The sequence below is a fragment of the Schistocerca americana genome, chromosome 6, assembly GCF_021461395.2.
Source record: "Schistocerca americana isolate TAMUIC-IGC-003095 chromosome 6, iqSchAmer2.1, whole genome shotgun sequence".
Lineage (NCBI taxonomy): Eukaryota > Metazoa > Arthropoda > Insecta > Orthoptera > Acrididae > Schistocerca > Schistocerca americana.
Window position 1 is genome coordinate 62,189,740 of NC_060124.1, and position 23,683 is coordinate 62,213,422.

General features: G+C 42.0%; 3 protein-coding genes and 1 long non-coding RNA gene across 4 annotated transcripts; 1 reads left to right on the forward strand and 3 right to left on the reverse strand.

Moving 5' to 3' along the window:
• Nucleotides 1-7,756: 7,756 nt before the first annotated feature.
• Nucleotides 7,757-9,389, reverse strand: LOC124619542. The gene is made up of 2 exons (XR_006980092.1): nt 8,269-9,389; nt 7,757-8,211 (listed from the first exon to the last, which is right to left on the reverse strand). It is a non-coding gene; the product is annotated as an uncharacterized LOC124619542 (long non-coding RNA).
• A 2,403-nt stretch (nt 9,390-11,792) lies between these two features.
• On the reverse strand, nt 11,793-12,425 carry LOC124619959 (guanyl-specific ribonuclease pgl-1-like). The gene has a single exon (XM_047146622.1). The coding sequence runs from the start codon at nt 12,423-12,425 to the stop codon at nt 11,793-11,795; it is 633 nt and encodes a 210-aa protein (XP_047002578.1).
• Nucleotides 12,426-15,589: 3,164 nt separating this feature from the next.
• LOC124619960 lies at nt 15,590-16,285 on the reverse strand. Its single transcript, XM_047146623.1, has 2 exons — nt 15,918-16,285; nt 15,590-15,680 (listed from the first exon to the last, which is right to left on the reverse strand). Exons 1-2 carry the CDS (start codon nt 16,283-16,285, stop codon nt 15,590-15,592), a joined length of 459 nt encoding a protein of 152 aa, XP_047002579.1.
• Nucleotides 16,284-17,788, forward strand: LOC124619962 (mucin-19-like). Its single transcript, XM_047146624.1, has 3 exons — nt 16,284-16,574; nt 17,017-17,053; nt 17,094-17,788. Exons 1-3 carry the CDS (start codon nt 16,284-16,286, stop codon nt 17,786-17,788), a joined length of 1,023 nt encoding a protein of 340 aa, XP_047002580.1.
• Nucleotides 17,789-23,683: the final 5,895 nt, after the last annotated feature.

Sequence of the window (23,683 nt, forward strand, 5' to 3'; positions counted from 1 at the left end):
CCTCTTGTAATTCTTCAGGTACAAATGAAATTCGGGAGGCATGTTCTGTGTCTTTGCTATATCGTGTAATCTTCTTTTCTCTGCACAAGAGATTCTAATACCTGTTGTAATCCATTTGTTCTTTTTGAAGTTAGGTTGACGTTTTTGTTTTTTTAATGGAAATGCAGTTTCAAAGTATGACATGAAGATTTCCATGAATTTTTCAAACTTTTTGTTAGTATTTTCACAAGTATACACTTCGTACCAAGTTTCTTCACTTAGTCTCTGTACAAAAAGGTTTATTTGTATGTTAGTGAAATTCCTTGCTTCTTTTATAAGTTCCTCTTTCTCTGTTGTTTCACTTGGGGTGTGCAAAGCAATAAACTGTGCATAGTGATCACTGAAGCCAGTATTAAGATTTCCGGCACAGAAATTGTGATTTACATTTGTGTTTATTAATATCTGATCAAATGTTGAGCTAGTTGTTGGTGTAACTCTTGTAGGAGAGCCTATGGTGGCTTTTATGTTATATGTTTCCAGTAGGGTCATCAAGCTTTGCTGGTCTTTTGAGATTTCTTGAAAATCAATATTAAAATCTCCACATATGATCACTGTTTTGTTGAAGTTTTTTATAGTATTTAAAGCTGCTTCTAGTTGATGACAGAAATCATTTAAGTTCCCATCAGGGCTCCTATATACACAGATGATTATTAATTTTAATGCAGAGTTCAACTGCGGATACTTCAAAAACTTTCTCTTCAGCTAACAGTTCCATGGGTTTTATGTTATAATAATCAATGCCACTTTTAACAAATATACATGACCCTCCATGACTGGATGTAATTCCAGAAAATGATGATGAAAGATTGAAGTCTACAAGTTTGGTGACTGACATTGCATCTTTAGGCAGCCAGTGTTCAGTTATACACATTACAGAAGTGTTTTTTAGCTCATCAGTACATAAAATTTCAACTTCACTTAATTTGTTTAGCAGTGATTGGACATTTTGATGAATCAGCATGAAATTAAAGGATTTGTTAGGCTTTGGCATATTGTTAGACTTTGGCATATTTAACTGATCACTTACCTTTACCTTGTCAATAAAAAATCGTTGGGCATTTTGTATATGGTAACTGATTAAAGGTTTTGGTAGCAGCATTATTTAGTCTTTGCAGAGTCAATTTTAATGAAGAGTTGTGACGAAGCAGGTTGACACCCACCCCCCTATTTAAATTTCCACAAATATTCTTTTCAAAATTCCAGTATTACGTTCATACATTACGCACAAGTTGTGCATATAATCAGAATGGTAAAAACAAATTCTCCTCACAAAAGTTTATTATTCAGATATTGAGTTTGTTATCCTGGTTGCAATGAGCTACATAAATATGTCAGAAATGGTGGAAATCAAAAGTTATTGCAGTTATCTAGCAATATGGAAAATCTTATAAGTTAATAGGTAATTTTGGAATGAAAGACCACATCCAAATTAAACAGCTATTTTTCGTCTTTTCTCTCGACATGCTTTTAATCACCTGATTTTTATTATTACAATGACATCTATATCAATTAGTGCAAGGGTCCTTAATTAAGAATTACCAAATTTTAGCATACCTGATGGATGCCATGGTCATAAACCTGTGATTCCCATTGCATAGGCATAAATTAGTACTGCATACTTTATAGATGTTGCTCATGAGCAATAATATACAAACGAAATATGACAACAAAATAATGGCCAATAAAAGATTAATCTTCTGACCTACAGAATTTGCAAATTATTATAAATCAACAAAGTTCAGTGATATCCTGGAGTGAGTGTTGTTTATAAGGCTTGTGCCATTTTCAGTCAGACTGCACTCTTGGTCATTCTGTTCCATCTGCTCTTAAGTCTTCATCTGATGTAACTTCAGACTAGCTGGTCTGTTTTTTTTATCATTATTATTAGTATTAACCCACCCTCAGGAATCACTTGTGTTGACTCTCCATTTGTTTAATTCAAGACGAGTGAACATGTTTTATAGCTATGAACAATGGACATCAAATTGTGTTTTGGTTCACGGAGTAATATTTGCAGCTACAGTAACCATTCTATTTAATTGCGTGTGAAGCAATGTGGATCACTTCATCTACACTGTATGAAATTTTACTTTTTGAAGAAATAAGAATTATTACATTCCACTTACATCCGTACGAAGTACCTGTGTGTAAACATTAGAGAGACTGCAAAAAGACCTGGTAGAAAAAAGATTGGTAGCATCTTGAAGACACAATTAAAGATTCATAAACTTCCAATAGTAAACTTAAAAAGAAGCTTCTGGCTATCCATTTTAAGGGTAAATCCTACAGCAGAAAGTTTCAGGTGGTGATCCTGCAATACTGCGTAGCTACTAAGATTTCTTCCACAACAGGTAGGTTTCATTATATGACAAGTGTCTTTCTTCTGGTTTTATAATATACAAATAGATACTGAAAATAAAGCAAATTCCTTACAAAATTTGGTCTAAACAATCCAATACAGTTATGGAGATGTAATCGTGTCCATAAGTATTAACTTTTTTAAGACTGTGAAGATTACAGCTTCATTTTATCCATTGTGTTTTCAAACACATCAAATGTTAGTAAAGATGTTTCATATGTAACATTTGAATGCACTACTATGTAAACTGTTCTGTCTTAGTTTATAATATATGGTCTTGTACTTGAATTTAAGTAAACATATAACACACAATATCTAAAAAATGCTCTTGTGGGCAAGCACTTGCTTCCAACAACCCCATGGGTACTGCCATTGTCAACTTTTCATTGTGGACACAGTTATATGTGCATAACTATACTGGATTGTTTAGAACAAATTCCATAAGGAATTGTATGCTTTCCTTTGAAAACCCATTGCCTCTTAAATTACCTAAAATACGATTGTGGATGAACACACCGTATTATTCAAATTGCACACTTTTGTACAAATGAAACTTTCTTCCCATATGTTGAATTACTCCAAATATAGTTCCACAGACTATTATTGACTGAAAAGGAGTGTAGTATATAAACCTACGATTTTGTTTTTGTGCAAGACTTGAGGCTAGAGAATGTTTTCTTTCAATTTAAAATTCCATCACAGCGTAAACTCAACATCACTGAAGATTCTTTTTTATTTATTTATTCTTCACAATGTAATAAACTAATCATTGCTTTTTTACCCTTTGATATGGAAGATTGATTTTTTCCTGAACCAAGCCTAAATATTCAACATTGATCTGCAAAACATGATGTTCAAATAGATATCAGTACTTGTACATATTTTTTAAATTAAAAAATTAAACTTTGTTCTCGTGTGAATGGCAAATTCACTGCTACCTGACAAATTCTTATGCACACATGACATAATTACACAATAGGAAATGGACCTGCATTAGGAGAACCCATGTACAACAACAAACACTTCTGAGCTCTGCGAATGACCCACAATCAAACACCAAACAATGCAACAATTCGATACACTTCCTCACCTTTCCTCATGCGTCTCTACAATCATTTCCAAAGCAGTATCCCAAGAGAAAGTTGCAACAAAATTACTCAGTACACATCTTTCCATTACGAGACAGTTCAATTTTCCCCAGTCTCAGAATCCCTCAACTATTCCAGTAAATTCAATTTCTCTGGTATGTTCCAATTTTCTAGAAGTCCTCACTACATTTCAATTCCTATAAAGCTGTGTAAACATTTCCAGGTGGACAGGAAACATAGGAACTAGATAAAGAATGCATGGAATACAACAGTAGACAGATTTAGAAAATGTTATTCCTTTATTAGCATTTGTTTTTATTCATACATTACCTTTTTTTTTATATAAATAGAAAACACTGGAAATACTTCAACCCTCATTATCCTGTTTTCTCGACAAAGGAAATAATCGATATACTAACAACCATCATATACTAAACATCAAGTAATAAAGGATTAAAAATATTGCTATGACACTGCTGACACTTGCCAGTTATTAACAATTCATTGGATTTATGGAGCAATGGGTTTCCCATAATGGAGAAATATGTTTCCCACAGTGCCAATACACAACAAATTACTGTTGTGCAGTGTGATCAATTGAAACATGAAATAATTGCAGACATGAAACAGAGTTGTGGTTATAATACTGAAGGGCTGATAAGAATTTAACACAAAAGGTTTCACAAGATGTTCTAATTTAAGCAAGAAGTATCTAAAATGAGGAAGAAACTGCAGACTGGATTTCAACCAGAGCACTGGTATATAATCTTTATTTCACTTATGCAAAGACTGACTTTGATTACAATAGTTTTATTAATAAGTAAGCACAAATTCCATTGAAGACATTCAGTTTAATGTATTATCCATACAGAAATTCAAGATACTGCACTGTCTCACAAAGTAGTATAGAAACAGAACTATCATTACCATATCTGATGCAACCAACCAATGTTATAAAAAAACTATGATTCTGTGCTATAATGGTGTTCATACTCTGCACTGAATATTAACAAATGGTAAAGACACCAAAGCAATTAGTTATGTACTTAATATGTGACTTATTTACACAACTCATCAAATGTTCAATGAGAAGAATTTCATAAACTAAACCAAATTCACGTTTGAGCGAGGCATATTATGAATCCATCCTGGTGTTTAACTTCAGATACTCGAGAAAGACACCCTCTCTCAAAATAAATAAATAAAATAAAAAGAATTTAGTAGTCGAGAGTTAAAGTTAATTTTCATTACATGTGAATCAAAAGATAAGACATGAATACAAATTTCCACTTTGGTGCGCTGATAACCCCAGTGTTGAGTGCCCATACGTCTCTCTCTCTCACACACACACACACACACACACACACACACACACACACACACACAGCTTAAGTAACTTATATAAGCCAAAATGAGAACTCTGATGGAAGTGTTTCTCTATTTGGAAGGTGGAACCGACAGAGGAATAATAAAAAGGAAAATGCAAACATTAACAGCCACCTGCAGGAATTTTTAATGGGACACTCACACTAGGAACTGCAATGAAAGGTTCACAAGCAACACTAGTAAGTTTATGGCATGGAGGAATGCAACTTTTCAACCACATTAGAGCAATAAGTCCTGTATCAATAATTATAGACCAATTTCACTTGTGCCTATTCTCTCAAAAATAATAGAACATTGCATACTGCAGCAAATATGCGTACACCTATCAGACAATAATATATTAAATGATTCTCAGTATGGATTCGGGTCAAACTTATCAACAGTCAAAGCAGTTGAAAACCTTATCTCTTTTGTACTAAGCGCATTTGAGTCAGAATTATCTGCTGAAGCCATTCTAATTGACTTGAGTAAGGCTTTCGACTCAGTTAACCACAAATTATTATTAGATAAACTGTGTTGCTATGGAATCAAACACTTGGAACTCTCACTAATTGAATCATACCTCCCCAATAGAAAACAAATAGTAAAGCATAATGACCAACAGTCACAGACTTTAAGTATAAAACGAGGTGTTCCTCACGGCTCAGTGCTTGGCCCTCTACTATTTATATTGTTTGTAAATGACTTTCCGAATAACTTACCCGGTAAATCTATCCTCTATGCTGATGACACAACATTAGCTAATTCTGGAAAGGATATAAACATATTGAAAGAGGAAAGTGAAGAGTGTCTCAAAATATCTAATATCTGGTTTAAAGCTAATGACTTATCTATGAACCATGAAAAGACTGTCAAGATAATCTTCAGTTTATCAAACAGTAACATGGAGTTATCATCTGTTAAGCTACTAGGAATACACATTGACTCAAAATTAACTTGGGACACACATACAGATTATGTATGTCGAAAGCTATCACGAGTTATCTACCTACTAGCCAAACTACACACATGTGTTACACAAGATTTATTGCTTCAGTCATACTATGCCTTCTTTCATTGCCATCTACAATATGGCATTCTTTTATGGGGTAACTCTCCAGGAGCCAAAAAAATTTTCACTTGGCAGAAGAAAGCAATTAGACGTTTTTACGGAATCACTGACAACAAGACCTCACGTAGACCTTATTTTAAAGACTTAAAAATTCTCACAGTCCCATCTCTTTACATATATTGTTGCCTATTAAACATAAAAGAAAACTTAAACCACTACACTATAAGGAAATCAGTTCAACACAATACTCGACAAACAAATGTGACTGATATACCCACAACCAGGCTTAAGAAAACCCAATCTAGCTATGAATACATAGGCATTAAATTATTCAACACTTTACCCGTACAGGCTCAATTGGTTTCAATGGATATTTTCAAAACTAAAACCAAAGTGTAGATGAAGAAAAATATTTTCTACAGTGTAGAAGAATTTCAGAATAGTTGTAAAGATGATCTAATTTATTGATAAACTAAGGCTTACTGTTATGTATAGTTATGGATGTAGAGGCAGCTAGCTATAAGCTAATAGGGTACAACACTGTCTTTTTTTTCATGTAATATTTTTGTTATATGAAACATAATGTACAAATAGCTATAATACTTCTGACAACATTGATTGCATGTTAATGCTGATAAATTATGGCTTACTGTTATGTATGGATCTAGGTGTAGAGGCTGTTGTAAGCTAATAGTTGACAACATTGCTATATTTTTACCATGTAATATTTTGGTATGTAAAATATAATGTACAAATAGCTGTAACTCTTCTGACGACATCGATTGCATGTTAGTGCTGAAAGATGGATAAAATAAATAAATAAAATAACATCACTGATAATAGTTTTGTCACCAATCATAAGAACAAAGAATGTATGAAAAGTGTAGGACCTCCATTTGCTCTGGTATCATTCCTAAAGTAAATAAATGCTTTGTTTTCAATTTTTTAGTTTACTTTTGGATAACAATTACCTAGTAAATATTACAATTATTTCAGTTTTCCTGAGTATTATTATTCAGGCAATTTTTCTATAATGTACTGACAGATGTCGCATAGTTAGTTTTGTTGAGGAACATTTATTTTACAAAATAATTTGGTACATAAAACTTCATAGTATTAGGTGCTCTAAAATGTTGATCCTACTTTTAAAAATCTTGCTAGAAAATTGATCTGTACTGATTTAAAGTAGTAAGTTTCCTGATTATAGAGCAGTGCTTAAATTATTCTTCAAAAAATAAGGACCTGATTTATCACCATTTCCAAATCTATATGAATTACTGAGATGAACAAGGAAATAATATCACTAATAAAGATTACATTAACTGTGAAATAAGTATGTATTACAATATCAGTATAAACACACACACCAATGTAAGACTACATACAGGACCATAGCAAGTAATGCTCTATATATACTTGCCAATTGCTGCCTATTAACAATGACAGCAAATTAATATTTTGGTATCAACTATGTTTCAGTATGTTAGGTTTAGATTAATCATTCACAACTGCATTCTTTGTAAAACATATCTAGAATTCAACTGCTATTGAGTGATGACTTGTTATCCAGGAAGACCTTTCTCATGAACTGCGAAATTTAATGAAATGATGGAAGTCCAGTACTAATTGCACAGTCAATTGTGGAATTTAATTAGGTCATTTCATTACACGTGGGTGACTGCCCCCATATCTCTCTTAAGTGGAGTTTTCTTTATGAGAACCTGGTGACAGAACTGCATCACCCAAAGAAGTGATAAATAATCAAGGTAATGCAGCACTCAGTGAAAATTTTAGACTGACGATCACAATAAAAGACTGCATACAAATTTAGTGTGTGGGGGGGGGGGGGGCGGGGGGGGGGGGGGTGTCACACACACCTTGTTCCTGCAGTCATGTTGACAAGTAAGTATGTGATGCAGAATTGAGACCTGCTTCAAAGTAATACAGTGTGTGTACATAAATACATTTGAAAAGGAAGTTTATGTCTTTGGCATAAAAAATGTGCTGATTATCTGTGATGAGTCTGCTAACATCAATAAATAAATTTAAAAAAAAAATCCAACTGCACTTGTGTGCCAGAATGAACGGTTACTACCTATACCTCTCATCACTCTCACATCTCTTTGATTTCAGTGATACAGCCTCTGAATTTCTTAGGATACATCTGCTCTAATGAAGAAGTAGATAGGCCATAATGAAAAGAAATAATACTCAGATATATGCTGCAATTTTGTTCCATACAACCTCTTAAGAGCAGTCCAATATCAAGAGTTAAAGCCACAGCTTTACTGGGATATTTCTGCCAGTGTGCAGTCCAATATCAAGAGTTAAAGCCACAGCTTTACTGGGATATTTCTGCCAGTAAATGTAATTTGTATACAACAGGTGACTAAATCAACCAGCACAAAAATGGCAACACCAAATGTTAAGTATACATCATTAAATACCATACGTAGTCTTACCTGCTTTGAGCCAATTACACAAAACCAAATATTTCACTATTCACATTATGCACAACAGAAAATGCTAAAAAGAACTGAGACATCACTATGGCACACAAGCTAACCTTTGAATGCCAATGTTGTACCTTCACATGGATCAAGTTTTAATTTTTGAAAGGCAAGGTCTCAATTATGTCTCTAAAGCAGGAGACACCAGTTACATAAAAGCATATAACAGACTAGAATCACAAAAAATTCACAATTAATATGGGGACAGTCAATGAACATCTCCATAAGGAATAAGACAATAAACCATACTGGTTTGTAACTCAGGCAGCCAGCCATAAAAGTGAACATGATGCATGGTAATACGAACTATGGAAAAATTTATTGTACAAGCTGAACTGGACACTGTAATGTGTCAGCTGACAGGCGTCTATTTGGTCCCACATGCACCAAATCACTATCTCCTCCATGACGCACAAATAATACCATAGGAAGTTCCACGTGGTGTCCTTTCAGCTCGTCGTGCACCAGGGATATGCTATGACTTGTGACACATCTGATGCATGCCAAAAAAATGTTACAACACCTCTGTCAAGCATGTTAAGAAAATCTTAGGACACCACAATGATATGTAATTAGAAAAACCAAGGTCACTTTCACGATGAACGATGAGACGAAAGCAAGACCCCCCCCCCCTCCGCGACAAACGATGAGACGAAACCCGGACTCCTCCGCGACGAACGATGAGACGAAACCCGGACACCTCCGCGCCGAACGATGAGACGAAACCCGGACTCCTCCGCGCCGAACGATGAGACGAAACCCGGACACCTCCGCGATGAACGACGAGACGAAACCCGGACACCTCCGCGACGAACGATGCGACGAAACCCAGACACCTCCGCGATGAAACCCGGACACCTCCGTGACGAAACCTGCACACCTCCGCGACGAAACCCGGACACCTCCGCGACGAAACCCGGACACCTCCGCGACGAACGATGAAGCAAAACCCGGACACCTCCGCGTAGAGCGATGAGACGAAACCCGGACACCTCCACAACGAACGGTGAGACGGAACCGAGATACCTCTATACCTCTGCCAGTAAAACCGTGACACCTCTGTGATGAATTCTGCTGGACACTCCACGATGAATCCCGGATCGGACATTTCCACGACGAATCATGGACATCTCCATGACTCCTGGATACCTTCACGACGAATCCCAGACATCTCCGTGACGAATCCTGGATGTCTCCGCAACAAATCCCGGACACCTCCGCATTGAGTCCCGCGACGAATCCCGGACATCTTCGCATCGAGTCCTGGAGAACACCTCCACGACAAATCCCAGACACCTCCACAATGAGCAATGCAATGATTCCCGGCTGCCTCCACAATAAACAATGCAACAAATCCCAGACACCCCCACGATGAATCCGGGACACGTCTGCGACAAAACCAGGACAGCTCTGGGACAAATGCTGGACATCTCCAAAATGAACAGGACCCCTCTGTGATGAATGGTGCAATGAATCCTGGACACTTCCACGACAAACAAACAGATACCTCTGTGACAAATCCTGACACCTCTGTTATGAACGTGGCAGTGAAATCCAGCCACCTCGGCGACATATAGTGCGATGATCCCTGGATGTATCTTGGACACCTCCATGACAAATTTGACAAATCCTGGATACCTCCAGGCCAAATGAAAAAAAAAAAAAAAAAAAGCTGGGCACTTCTGCATTGAACGATATGGAGACAGGCCAGCTAATCATGGTACAACCAAAATATTAACAGGGTAAACATCCTAGAGTGCATGCACATAGCTTACAAAACATACTTGTCTGTGGTCTTGCTTGTGGTCCTGGTAAACTGAAACTTGAACACAGTAAATAGGTATGACCATATAAGGAACCCGTTCAGAGATGGACCAATCGAACGGATTGGTCTGGCTGAGTGGTCAGTCAGACTCAACTGTCTGTATCTGGTGAATTTTTGATAAATGGTTTGACATCCCCTGTTTAACAGTTCTATATGATTATCCAAAGAACCAATTACGGCGGTTTTTGTTTCCTGGAACTAAATTTGTATTAACTGGTCACTATCCTCGTCCCACAGTTGCTGAATTACTGCACATGCAAACCTATGACCTCTTGGATAAATGCACAAAAGAAATTATCTAAAAAAAAAAACAAGAGTACGTTTGACAACCAATGCAAATTTCACCACAGGAAACTGAAGTACCTGTAACTGTAGGAAACACCACAACACTACACAAACACTTAAAAAACAATGACTAACAATTTACTAACAAATATAACACTGGGACATGGGATGGTACGAGCAGTTGTTGCATCAATCAGACTGTGGTGATAACAGCCCCAGCCTAGCACATAGATTAAGAGACAACACACAGCATCTGATAAGAGATCCACAGCAGCCAAAACTGAAAAGCATATTAAACTGCAGCAAGGGGCCTAAACTTCAGTACACTCTTTTGTATAAAAAACGCCTGCAGAGCAGAGAGACTGAGGCATGTGGTTGCGAGTGGCTACAGCTGCTACAACCAAACACTGAATTAGCAGTGGTCCAACTGACCAATGATTGGAGACTAGTGGAGAATCAGCTGCATTCCACTTTGCACAATGTCAGCACCCAAGTTGATAGGCAAAGTTGCAAAGGACATCATAACGTGCTGAAACACTGTGTACAAGGCGCAAAATGCCCATGGTCTGCCAGACATTAAAACCAAGGTCTGAACTGTACCACGCAGTACACAATAGAGTAAATCTCCTACAATCAAGTTCTTCAGTGCATTGCACAACAAGAAATTCACATCCTAAATCCACAGTGAACTGCAAACTGCACCATACTTCCAGGGAGTGGAATGCAATACTGGCCTCACACTCAAACTCCTTAACACATAATGATGTCCAAAGTTCCACAACTAAGGTAACAACAAATTTAATGTTTTCAATCTCTTATGGCCTCAAACAAGTATGCTTTAAAAATACTCTATGCTTTTAAAACACTATATGGTGTCAGACCCAGCATTCTGGATCACATCAATCAAGTTGAATCTTAACACTCAGAAGCATTTTATGTTTTGGAAAGATCAAGTAGTGCAACTATGGAAAATGCAGTCAACAAGATCTACAGTTCAATATTGGTCCCCATATCTGAAAGGAAGTTGTTAATCATTGCAATGTTGTCAGTATTCTTGAGCAGCAATCACCATCAGAAATGGACCCATGAGTAGAATAGTCCCCAGCAAACTGCCACCACAAGTAGAACTGTAACCAGAATGACAACTACCACAAGATCATTGCTTGGACAACAGTACTGGTGTGTAGCGAAGTCACCTGTAAGATAGCCCTCACAAATGAAGCAGTCGATAGCCCCCACGAGTGGAGCATCAACCAGGAAGATGGATTCCATGGGCAGAACAGTTGATAGCGTCACAGCTCCCACGAGCAGAGCAGTTGCTAGCACCACGGCTCCCATGAGCGGAGCGGCCGACAGCACCACGGCTCCCACGATCGCAGCGGTCGACAGCACTATGGCTCCCACGAGCGGAGCAGCCAACAGCACCACGGCTCCCACGAGCGGAGCGGCCGACAGCACCACGGCTCCCACGAGCGGAGCGGCCGACAGCACCACGGCTCCCACGAGCGGAGCGGCCGACAGCACCACGGCCCCCACGAGCGGAGCGGCCGACAGCACCACGGCTCCCACGAGCGGAGCAGCCGACAGCACCACGGCTCCCACGAGCGGAGCGGCCGACAGCACCACGGCTCCCACGAGCGGAGCGGCTGACAGCACCACGGCTCCCACGAGCGGAGCGGCCGACAGTAACACAGCTCCCACGAGCGGAGCCGTCGACAGCACCACGGCTCCCACAAGTGGAGCGGTTGACAGCACCATAGCCCCCATGAGCGGAGTGGTCGACAGCACCATGGCTCCCCCGAGTAGAGCAGTCAGTAGTACCGTGGATGCCGGGAGTGGAGCAGTGATTCATGAGTCCTCTCCTAGCAGGATTGCCACCCATCACAGCTGTATCACATGAGTGGAGCTGCTGGTTTGGAGTCGAAAAACCACAAGAAGCCCAGCTTTAGGAACACTCCTTCCCATAAGGGGGATGCCCCAGCAACAATAGCCGATCAGGTGAAGAACTGCCATTGTGCTAACAGCATCCAACCAGCAATGCAGCAACTTAGATAACCACCACTGTCAGGAGACTGGTCGCTAAGGGCAATGGTTCTCCACAAGTAGGTGTCACCGTGTTGACCTGGACATAGAAACTTCCATACATCTTACAAGTTATATTTACCACAATATGTTTCAAGCTTATATATCCTGTTATCAAGAGTTTAACATTGCTATCCCATAGACACCATCAAACTAACACACTACAAGCAAACATGCCATATTAAACAAATAAAGCTCTTCTTTGAATATCTCATTTTCTCACATAACCATCTCACAAAGCACTGCTTGTAACTGACCTTCATGATAAGGTTATGCAAAAAAAAAGAAACATTCACGGAAGAGATTTAAATGTTTGACAAGGCTTGTTTGTTGCTGGATTTTTAGTTTTGATAGTTCCTAATGACATAGCTTTAACCATTTGATTATCTGATAACGCAGTCCCAAAACATGTTGTGGTAAATATATCATTCATTTTTGGCAACTTGGGCAACTGCTCCATATATCTGAATCCCATGAGTTTGGATTCCATCTGGGGCCCTCAAGCATGACATTAGGCAGCCCAACACTGCATGGCTTTAATTAATCCCAGTGATAGAAGAATCTTTAATTTCTTTAATTTCAATGCTCTTTATAATAATCTACATCGTTACAATAAAATTTCTAACTACTGCCCACAACTGAAAAAATTATTTTTTAAGGAAAATTTAAAAAACTGTTGGACTAATTGACTGGTGCCATTAAAATCAACAAACTACGCAATGAAGCCAAGACCTAGAAAAATCACACAATACTAAAAGATAATGTCACTAATGGGTCTCTAATTAAATGTGAATAGAGATTAACCATTAAACTGATAACTGCCCGAAATAAAGTGACTTACCAGGTCATTAACCTGCTTGCAGGGCAGATACAATATCTGACGGCAACATTCCAAGAGCAAGCTGATCAGTTGATATGGCGACCGAGTTGTCCAGCCATCATTCTCTGAGCAGAGCAGTTGTTGGCCTGACAAGCACCTACCGAACCCAAAATACCGCGGACTGAGCCGATGCCAGCAAGACAGCCTCCTGTGGAGATAAGCAGACACGACGACAATGGCCCCCAAGGAGCTGACCAGACATGCACAGTAGACCACACGAAGTTGAGCAGACAGAAGCATGACAGCTCCCCGCGAGTGGAGCTGTTGACAGGCCATGTGACGGGAGTAGATGCAAGTTCGGCAGTGTCTGCGAGCAGATCAGTCAGCAGCGCGGCGGTGTCTACGAGAGGATCAGTCGGCAGCGCGGCGGTGTCTACGAGAGGATCAGTCAGCAGAGCGGCGGTGCCCGCGAGCTGATCAGTCGGCAGCGCGGCGGTGCCCGCGAGCCGATCAGTCGGAAGCGCGGCGGTGTCCGCGAGCTGATCAGTCAGCAGCGCGGCGGTGTCCGCGAGCTGATCAGTTGGCAGCGCGACGGTGTCCGCGAGCTGATCAGTTGGCACCGAGGCGGTGAACGCAAGTGGATCAGTTGAATGTGCGGCAGAGGCCGCGACCAGAGCAGTCGGCAGCACAGCGGCAGCCGCAAGCGGAGCAGTCGGCAGCGCGGCATCCTCCAAAAGAGGAGAAGCCGGCAGCGCGACGGTATCCGCAGGCAGAGCAGCTAGCAGCATGGTGGCGCCCGCAGGCGGAGCAGTCGCCAGCACGGCAGCACCCGCGAGCGGAGCAGTCGCCAGCACGGCAGCACCCGCGAGCGGAGCAGTCGCCAGCACGGCAGCACCCGCGAGCGGAGCAGTCGCCAGCACGGCAGCACCCGCGAGCGGAGCAGTCGCCAGCACTGCAGCACCCGCGAGCGGAGCAGTCGCCAGCACTGCAGCACCCGCGAGCGGAGCAGTCGCCAGCACAGCAGCACCCGCGAGCGGAGCAGTCGCCAGCACAGCAGCACCCGCGAGCGGAGCAGTCGCCAGCACAGCAGCACCCGCGAGCGGAGCAGTCGCCAGCACAGCAGCACCCGCGAGCGGAGCAGTCGCCAGCACAGCAGCACCCGCAAGCGGAGCAGTCACCAGCACAGCAGCACCCACGAGTGGAGCAGTTGCCAGTTCGTCAGTGCCCGAGAGCGAAGCAGGCAATATTGACTGCTCCACTCAATATTGACTCACTCAGTATTGAGTAGTCAATAACGACTGACTCAATATTGACTCATTCAATATTGAGTAGTCAATATTGACTGAATCAATATTGGGTAGTCAATATTGAATGGCTTAACTGATCCCCAATGATATAAGAACGGACAAATTTTTCATTTTAATATACTCAATCACAGTAGTCCAATACATTACAATAAAATTTCAAACGAATGCTTACGAGAGATGTTTTGGTTGCCAAAAAGAGAGGAATTCTATTTCTTAAGGTACATTTTAAAAACTCTGAATAACTTGTACTGTTAAAATCAACAAACCACGCAGTCCTACAATACATATAGAAAAAAAATTTCAACAATACTGGGACCTATTATTAAATAAGAATGAGGGTTACTGATTGAAAGATTATTGTCTAAAATAAAAGTGGGTTACAAATTACACTCTACAAGGTAAGAAAGGCAGGACATTAACCTGCTTGCAGGGCAGCTACAATACCAGATGGCTCCCAAGGGTGAGCAGATCAGTTGATATGGCCAACAAGTTGGGCAGCTGTCCAGCCTCTCAACACAGTTGATGTTCGCCTGACGAGCACCTACCAAACTCAAGAACCACGAGTGGAGTCGACGACAGCATGAGTGCACCCGTGGAGAGGAGCAGTTGCCTGGATGACAGTGTTGGTGTGTAGGGAAGTAACCTGCAAGACAGCACAACCCTCCCCCCTTTACACCCAAGTAGGACAGCTGAACCGTTAACAGGGCCAAGACAGCATACAGCTGCCAAGAAGCGGAGCAGATGCCAATATGACACCCTGCATTGGGTACAGCAGCCAACAGCCCATATGTTGTGAGTAAATATTACCACTCATTTTAAATAACTGGAGTGTAACATTCACATTATTGCTCCACATGTCTGCAACCTATGAGTTGGGTTTCCAACTTGGGCTCTCAAGAGCAACTTCATGCATTCCAACATCACATAACTTAATTGAATGACAGAAGAACAGGTACAATTTTAAAATTAAGTTCCAATAAAAATATAAACTGCCCTCCCAAAAAACAAAAAAACTACTTTTAAAGAAAAATTCGTGCATGTCTATCAGGTACGGAACAACACTGGATCACTTACTCAATGTGAATAGGTGTCAACCATTAACAAGACTGCTACCTAAAATAAATGTGGCAGCACGACAGCGCCTGTGAGTGGAGCAGTCGCCAACACGGCAGCGCCCGCGAGCCGAGCAGTCACCAGCACGGCAGTGCGAGCAAGCCGAGCAGCCGCCAGACAGGCAGCGCCCGCGAGCGGAGTAGTCGTCGCCAGCATGGCAGGGCCCGCGAGCTGAGCAGCCGCCAGCACGGCAGGGCCCGCGAGCCGAGCAGTTGCCAGCACGGCAGGGACCGCGAGCCGAGCAGTCGCCAGCACGGCAGGGCCCGCGAGCCGAGCAGTCGCCAGCACGGCAGGGCCCGCGAGCCGAGCAGTCGCCAGCACGGCAGGGCCCGCGAGCCGAGCAGTCGCCAGCACGGCAGGGCCCGGGAGTGGAGCAGTTGCCTGCACGGCAGGGCCCATGAGTGGAGCAGTCGTCGGCATGTCAGGCCCCACGAGCGGAGCAGTCGCCAGCACGGCAGGGTGCGTAAACGAAGCAGTGGCCAGAACGGCAGCACCCACAAACGGAGCAGTGTCCAGGATGGCAGCGCATCACAATCTGCGCAGTCGCCAGCACGGCAGTGTCCTGAGGGCTCTTGCAGCAAAATTGCTGCCCCGTAGTCATCAAGATCCTCAAGCAGAGACACTATCTTCGACATCGAACATCATAAGAAGAGTAGTCTCCAGAATGGGCCAACCTATCATGAATGGTGCCGCAGCAACAGTGTGTCAGGTAACAGCAGCGAACTGGCTATGCAGCTGCTTAGTCAGCATCCACTAGAAGCACACTGCTCGGTGAAGCCTACCATTCTCCATGAGTAGCTGTCACCTTGTCGACCTAAACAGAGGAACCTACATACATCTGCATCCCACAACCTGGGCTTCATGCTGTGCCCCTCATGAATGACTGCCTGTTCCCCAACATCGCATTGCTCAACTGAACCCCTCCGCCCAATGCCCTTAATGGCATAATATTCCAACATATTAAATAAAATTACAAACAGTTCTTTCAAATAAGAACTATTTTTTACGGAAATTCAAAAAATTTGGATTGATTGAGGGGTCCTTACTGGTAACAAACCATTACTGAAGCCACTATTTAGAACAACACTACCATATTCACATCTCATTAAAAGATTAAGCATAACAAATGGTCTCTCACCAAATGCCAATAGGTGTATACCATTAAAGAAGTCATTGCCCACAATCAAGGTGTGTTAGCTATCATGCTCTACAAGCTAACAACTTACAGCAAAAAAGAACACAATAACTAGCATAGTTGTATTCAGGGCAGCTAAAATACCAAATGGCTCCATCCCACAACTGAGTGGATCAGTTGATGACGGCCAAAGCGCAGGGCAGCTGCCACCTTCTGAGTGGTACAAATGTTGGCCTCACAAGCCCGCACCAAACCCGCAAACTGCGAGCCGAGCAGTCGCCAACACGGCAGCACCCCCGAGGCGAGCAGCAGCCAGCACGGCAGCGCTCGCGAGCCGAGCAGTCGCCTACACGGCAGCACCCGCGAGCCGAGCGGTCGCCAGCACAGCAGCACCCACAAGACGAGCAGTCGCCAGCACGGCTGCGCCCGCGAGCCGAGCAGTCGCCAGCACGGCAGTGCCCACAAGCAGAGCAGCCGCCAGCACAGCAGGGTTCGCGAGCGGAGCAGTCACCAGCACGGCAGAGCCCATGAACCAAGCAGTCACCAGCACGGCAGAGCCCGTGAACCGAGCAGTCACCGTCACCCAAGAGATGAGCAATCAGCACAGCAGTGCCCGTGAGACACACAGTGGCCAGCACAGCGGTCCAAAAGCCATAGTTCTTAGCATGGCACTGCTCACAAGCCGGGCAGTCACCAGTGCCAGTGACTGGAGCAGCTGCCAACACAGCACTGCCCGTGAGTGGAGCATACACCAGCACAACAGCCTCCACGAGCGGAACAGTCACTGAGGTGAGCGGTCTTGTAGCAAGCTTGTCACACCATCGTTGCCAGGACCCGAGCAGTGATGCTATCTTGGATCTCGAACACCACAAGAAGGGCAGCCTCCGGAATGGACCATCCCATCAGGCGGGATGCCACCGCGATGACAGTGCATCCGGTGAAGCACTGGCACTATGTTAACAGCATCCCACTAGCTATGCAGCTAACCTCTACCAGCAGCAGACCAATCACTGAGGCTAATCATTCACCTGAAGTAGCTGTCACCACGTTGATCTGGACATAAGAACCTACATACATCTGCATCCCATGACCTAGGCTTCGTGCTGGGCCCTTCAAACATGACTGAAGGTATATCTTAACTTTTCATTGCCTAACTGATCCCCAATAACAAAATGGATACACTTTTAATTTTATACACTTAATGACATACTCCAAGATATTTCAATACATTTTGAAACAGTAGTCTAAAACAAAAAAATATTTTTAAGGAAAATCCAAAAAACCAGACTGTTTCAAGGATAAGTTAAAAAAGACCTTAATGAAGTCACAATTCATAAAAATTCTGAAATAAGGTACAACACTTGGACTCTCACAAATTCGAAATAGGATCTACCAAGAAGGAAGTCACTGCTTAAAACAGAGGGTACATTATTACCTGCCACACACTACAAACAACTCACCACCAAAAAGTACATGGATCAACCACAGTTATATGCAGGACAGCTAAAATACCAGATGGCACCCTCACAAGAGTGAGCAGATTAGCTGATGGTGGCGAATCAGCTGAGCAGCCACAATCTTCTAAGTTTTGCAGATGTTGGCCTTACGAGCTCCTACCAAACCCACAAACAGCACATGCGTGGGTCAAGCGGTCGCCAGCATGGCAACTGTTACAAGGGGAGCAGTCACTGGCCATGTGCTGCTGCAGCAGAATTTCCACACAGGTTGTTGTGACCCCAAGCAGAACTGCTGCGTTGGAATTCAAACTTAACAGGAAGGGCAGCCTCTGGAATGGCCCGCCACAAGAAGAGATGCCACAGTGATGACAGTGCATCACGTGAAGAATTGCCACTTTGCTAACAGCACCTAGTTAGCTATGTAGCTATTTAGCCAAACTCCGCAACAGGCAGACTGGTCACTGAGGGTGATCACTCAACACGAGTACCTGTGTTGGCCTGGACATAAGAACCTCCATATATCTCTACCCCAGGAGCTGGGCTTCCAGATGGGCCCTTCAAGCATGACTGCAGGCAGACCATTGCATGGCTCAATAGAACCCAAATGACAAGAGGATGGGATACTTTTTAGTTTTAATGCACTCAATGAAACAGCAATCCACAAAATCACAACAAAAATTTGAAATAGCTGTCTAGGAAACTAAGAAAATTCAGATTGATCAGAGGATAAGTGCCATTAAAATGAACTATAAGGAAATGCAGCACACTTAAAAAATATCTACACAATCCATGCAATGTAGCCATGATTTAGAAAAACCCTACTATATATACACCTTACTAAGAAATGAGGTACAACACTGGATCCCTTATAAAATGTTTAGATGTTCACCATTAACAAGATAATTGCCTAAAATAATGGGGTTACCTGCCAAGCTCCAAAAGCTGAGAACTCACCACAGAAAGTACTCTGGTACTATGATCGTGTACACAAATACAATTCTAGATGACACCATTCCACGAGTGAGCCGATCCGATGATGGTGGCCACTGAGCTGCTACCAAACCCACCACACCTTGCATCCAAGATCGATGATCGGGCCCCGAAGTGAGCTGCCACACACCACTGCACCACACCACATTAGCTAAGATGTCACCCACACGGCCTTGTACAGCATGTCACCACAAATAGGTGTGCCACCACACGACCTGGACACAGGAACTTCCAAACATGTGTGTCCTACAAGTAGGACACTGATACAAGCTCTACATGTAGGATTACAGGCAGCCCAAAACCGCACTGCAAATAATGATACTGCTTCTAGACACTACCTCATTAACAGGTCATCATAGTGAATGAGTTACAACAATAAATGGATGAATCAATTTTCATTTGTATTCACTAACGATATGGTGAATGAATACCTTGTACTGTATGTAAAATACCTGCAATACCACAAAATATATTCCTACAGAAGTCAGTAAAAATGATGAGGCTGAAGAAAAGAGATGTAAAAATAAATCTCATCGGCAAGTAGAATAGTTAAAAATATCGGAATAGTCTACACAATGTTGTCAATTTCTTTTTGCTCAGCTGCAAAAGATAAATGTTGGCTTTTCCTTATAGTTTAGGTACAATTTCGGTTCTCTCAAAAATTGTGAATAACTGCTAACACTAATATCATTGGTAATAATCCTTAAATTTAAACATACAAGGTGATTAATAACCTAAATTTATAATAAACAGAATTTCATTAACTCCTGAGCAGATACTAGGGAAACAGCCATGTAAATGCACTATCAGTCTCACAGCATCTCTTGGGTATGCCAATCAGCTTATGGCATCCCACAACCTTAGCAGCAAAATGTACCCCCTGAGCAGGGCAGATGTTATTCTAATGAGCTCCTGACAAATCCACTGTGCCTCACATTAAGAGCAGCTACAATGATCTGATTCCCTGAAAGCTACCATGCAGCAGACAGAACCATACAACCAGAATTTAGCTGTCACCAAATTGACACAAGCATAAGAATTTCATCCAGTATGCAGTCACCTGTCTCCCACAAGCAGGATTACAGGTAACCCAATATTGCATTGCAAACAATACTGGTTGCAGAACAGCCTCAATAGTGTAACTGCTACTGGCTTAACTGAACACCAAATAATAAAAGAACCCACATATTTTTAATTGTAATGCTCTCAGTGGCATAATAATCTGAGAAATTATGACAATACTTAATAATATTGAAAATGGCTGTGTCTAAAATCAGAATGTTCTAAAGGAAAATAGCAAAAACTATCAACTGAAGGGTATTTGCTATCAAAATACACTGTACTGGGATATAATGTAGTTAACTAGTTTCTAAGCTATCCAAGCACTGTAGCCACAATTTTTTAAAAGTTCTACAATAGGGCTTGCATACACGTTACTAAGAGATGTACAACACAAGTCCCTCACAACATGAGAATAAAGTGTTTACCTGATGGGATCATTGCATAAAATGAAGACGTGTAACAGACTGATGCTCTATACCAAGGACATGCACTGCATTCCATTAAATGTTGCTTTCTGATTTCAGCATGCTACAAAACTGGCCCCTATGAGCTGAGAACAGAATAAAAATAAAATAACTAAGTCTCGAATAGTCGTATCTAATTCCAGAGCAATAAATAGGCAGTCAGTTATACAGCTACAATACCGGATTAGCACAATCCCACATTGAGCAGATCAGTTGCTTGTGCCCAATGAGTAGCCACTGCCACCCTCTGAGCACAGCAGATGTTGGCCCGACGAACTTCTACTAAACCCAACAGGCCTCAGGTTCAGAGCAGCAACCAAGACGGTAACAGCATTTAACAGCAAACAGTACCACACGATCAGGGTTGGAGCCTGGCTGCCTGTTCTCAGATGTAGAGCAGGTGCTAGACGGAAAGCTGCAGTATCCCTCTCTGCGGCCCATGAACAGAGTTGTCGCCTTGCTATTTACTGCCACTGGAATGCAGCCTCTGGAATGGCTGCATCCCTAGATGAGACATGCTACCAAAATGACAGTTCTGCAGCACAACTGCCAATGCATTGATTGCACTCCACTTGCTTGGACCACCTTGTCCCACACGTAGAGGTCACTGGGCTTCTCAATCACCGCGAGCAGATCTGCTACTATATGACCTAGACAAAGGAATTTTTAAACATCTTTGTCCTACGAGCAGGGCATCCAAATGAGCCCTGCACGTAGGACTACAAACAGCCCAAGCTCCAACGCAAATAATGATACTACTTTCGTGACAGTACATCTGTTATAGTGACAATACATCGGTTATAGTCTTAATGTATCAAAACCACAGCAATAGCACCTGACTGAAGAATTAGTGGTACAAAAAAAAAAAACCTTACTTGAATGTAGTAAAATATATGTAAACAGCTCATGCTATATTGTAGCTTTTCTCTTAAATTTCCTACAAAAATACTATGCTTGCTTTCCTAAGAGTTTAAATCCAACATTGGGTCAATCATGGAATGTGAGTAGCCACTAACATTAATATTATAATAACCTGTATTCGGAACACAGACAGCATTTCATAAAACACAGAGTAGCAACTAGGCAGACAACCATGCCAATACACTACCAGTCTAACGACATCCCACGAAGAAGCTTGTGACACCCGACGAGCTGAACTGCTATCACCACCCTCTGAACAGTGCAGGTGTTGAGCCAACAAGCTTCTGTCAAATCCACTATGCCTCGCGTGAAGAGCAGCTATGAGGTAAATCTCACTCCCTGAGGCAAGCTGCAAACAGCGGGCAGCACCTTACAACTAGGACTACTGCCAGGCTGCCATTACCATGCATTGTACAAATGAAGGATGGACAGTACACTGTCAATAAAGCCGAAATCGACCCAACTGCTCCCCTAGCAAAAACAAAGCTACCCTTGTTGTGATCCATAAGCTGAGAAGCCCTCTTGCAGTTTAATCAACACAAGATGGGCAGAAACTGGAATAGTGGTCCCCAAAAGAAGAGACGTCACTGTGATGGCACTGCCACAGGAGCACACTTGTCATTGAGCTAGTGGCACCTAACTATTAAGATAGCTGATTAGCCAACCTTCATCACGAACAGGTGGGTCGCTGAGGTTAATAATTCATCATGCAGTGAAGTATCTATTGGCTTAACTAAATCCCAGTGTTAGAAGTCTAAATACATTATCAATTTTAATGCACTCAAAGACATAGATATCTAAGGAATTATTATTATATTAAAAATTGATCTTTTTTAAAACTGAAACATTTTATAGCTTTATAGATAATAGTAAAAAAGATAAACTAAGGGTTAAGTGCTATTACAATATATATTCCTACATGTACCGCTGCACATGGTCGTTGCAAGGCTGCCTGTGCCAGAACGGAGTGCAGATGCCGGCTGGTCAGCAGTCACCATTCTCATTCTGACCCACGCGCAGAAAGTTCAAACACCACGAGAAGAGCAGCCTCTGGAGCGTCTGTGCCCAAAGAGACATGCCACCAAGACGTTGATGAGCAAGACATGAGCCATCATAGGGTTAACGATACGCCGTTAGCAAAGAGGCCGCCTAGATGATCTTGCACCGTGAGTAGATCGGCAGCTGGAGGCCAATTTTTCATGACGAGTAGATCTGCCACTGTCAACCTGGACATATGAACTTCCATCCATCCAAGTTCCACCAGCAGGGCAGAACTGCAGGTAGCCGAACATTGCATTGCAAATAAAGATACCGCTTGTGCGACAGAGCCACGGTATTTAAACAGTCAAAATGTTTAGCTGAGCGCCAATGATATAAAAATGAATATGGTTCTAATTTAATTGCCTCAATGTCATACTTTCTCAGGACATAAAATGAATGTTTTATGGCTCTGTTGTGAAAATGGAAAACTCTTAGAGAAAAGCAATAAGAATAACGGATTGAAGAGAAAGTGGTACAGAGCTACATTATACTGAATGTAAAGTTCTAGATATCTAAAAACTCATTGGAATGTATTACTTTTTCAAAGGTTATGAAATATGTCAGTACAGAGAGACTAGTTACACCATACGTTATCTCACTGAATCCATTGACTAGTTAAATGCGTAAAATGAAATTAGATTTTCTGCCAAAAGTACTGATATCTTACAGTCAGTTTTCAAACAGCTTTTAAACAAATACAGCTTCCTATTAGCAGCTTACTTGCTCCCCAAAAACCAAGCACTCATCA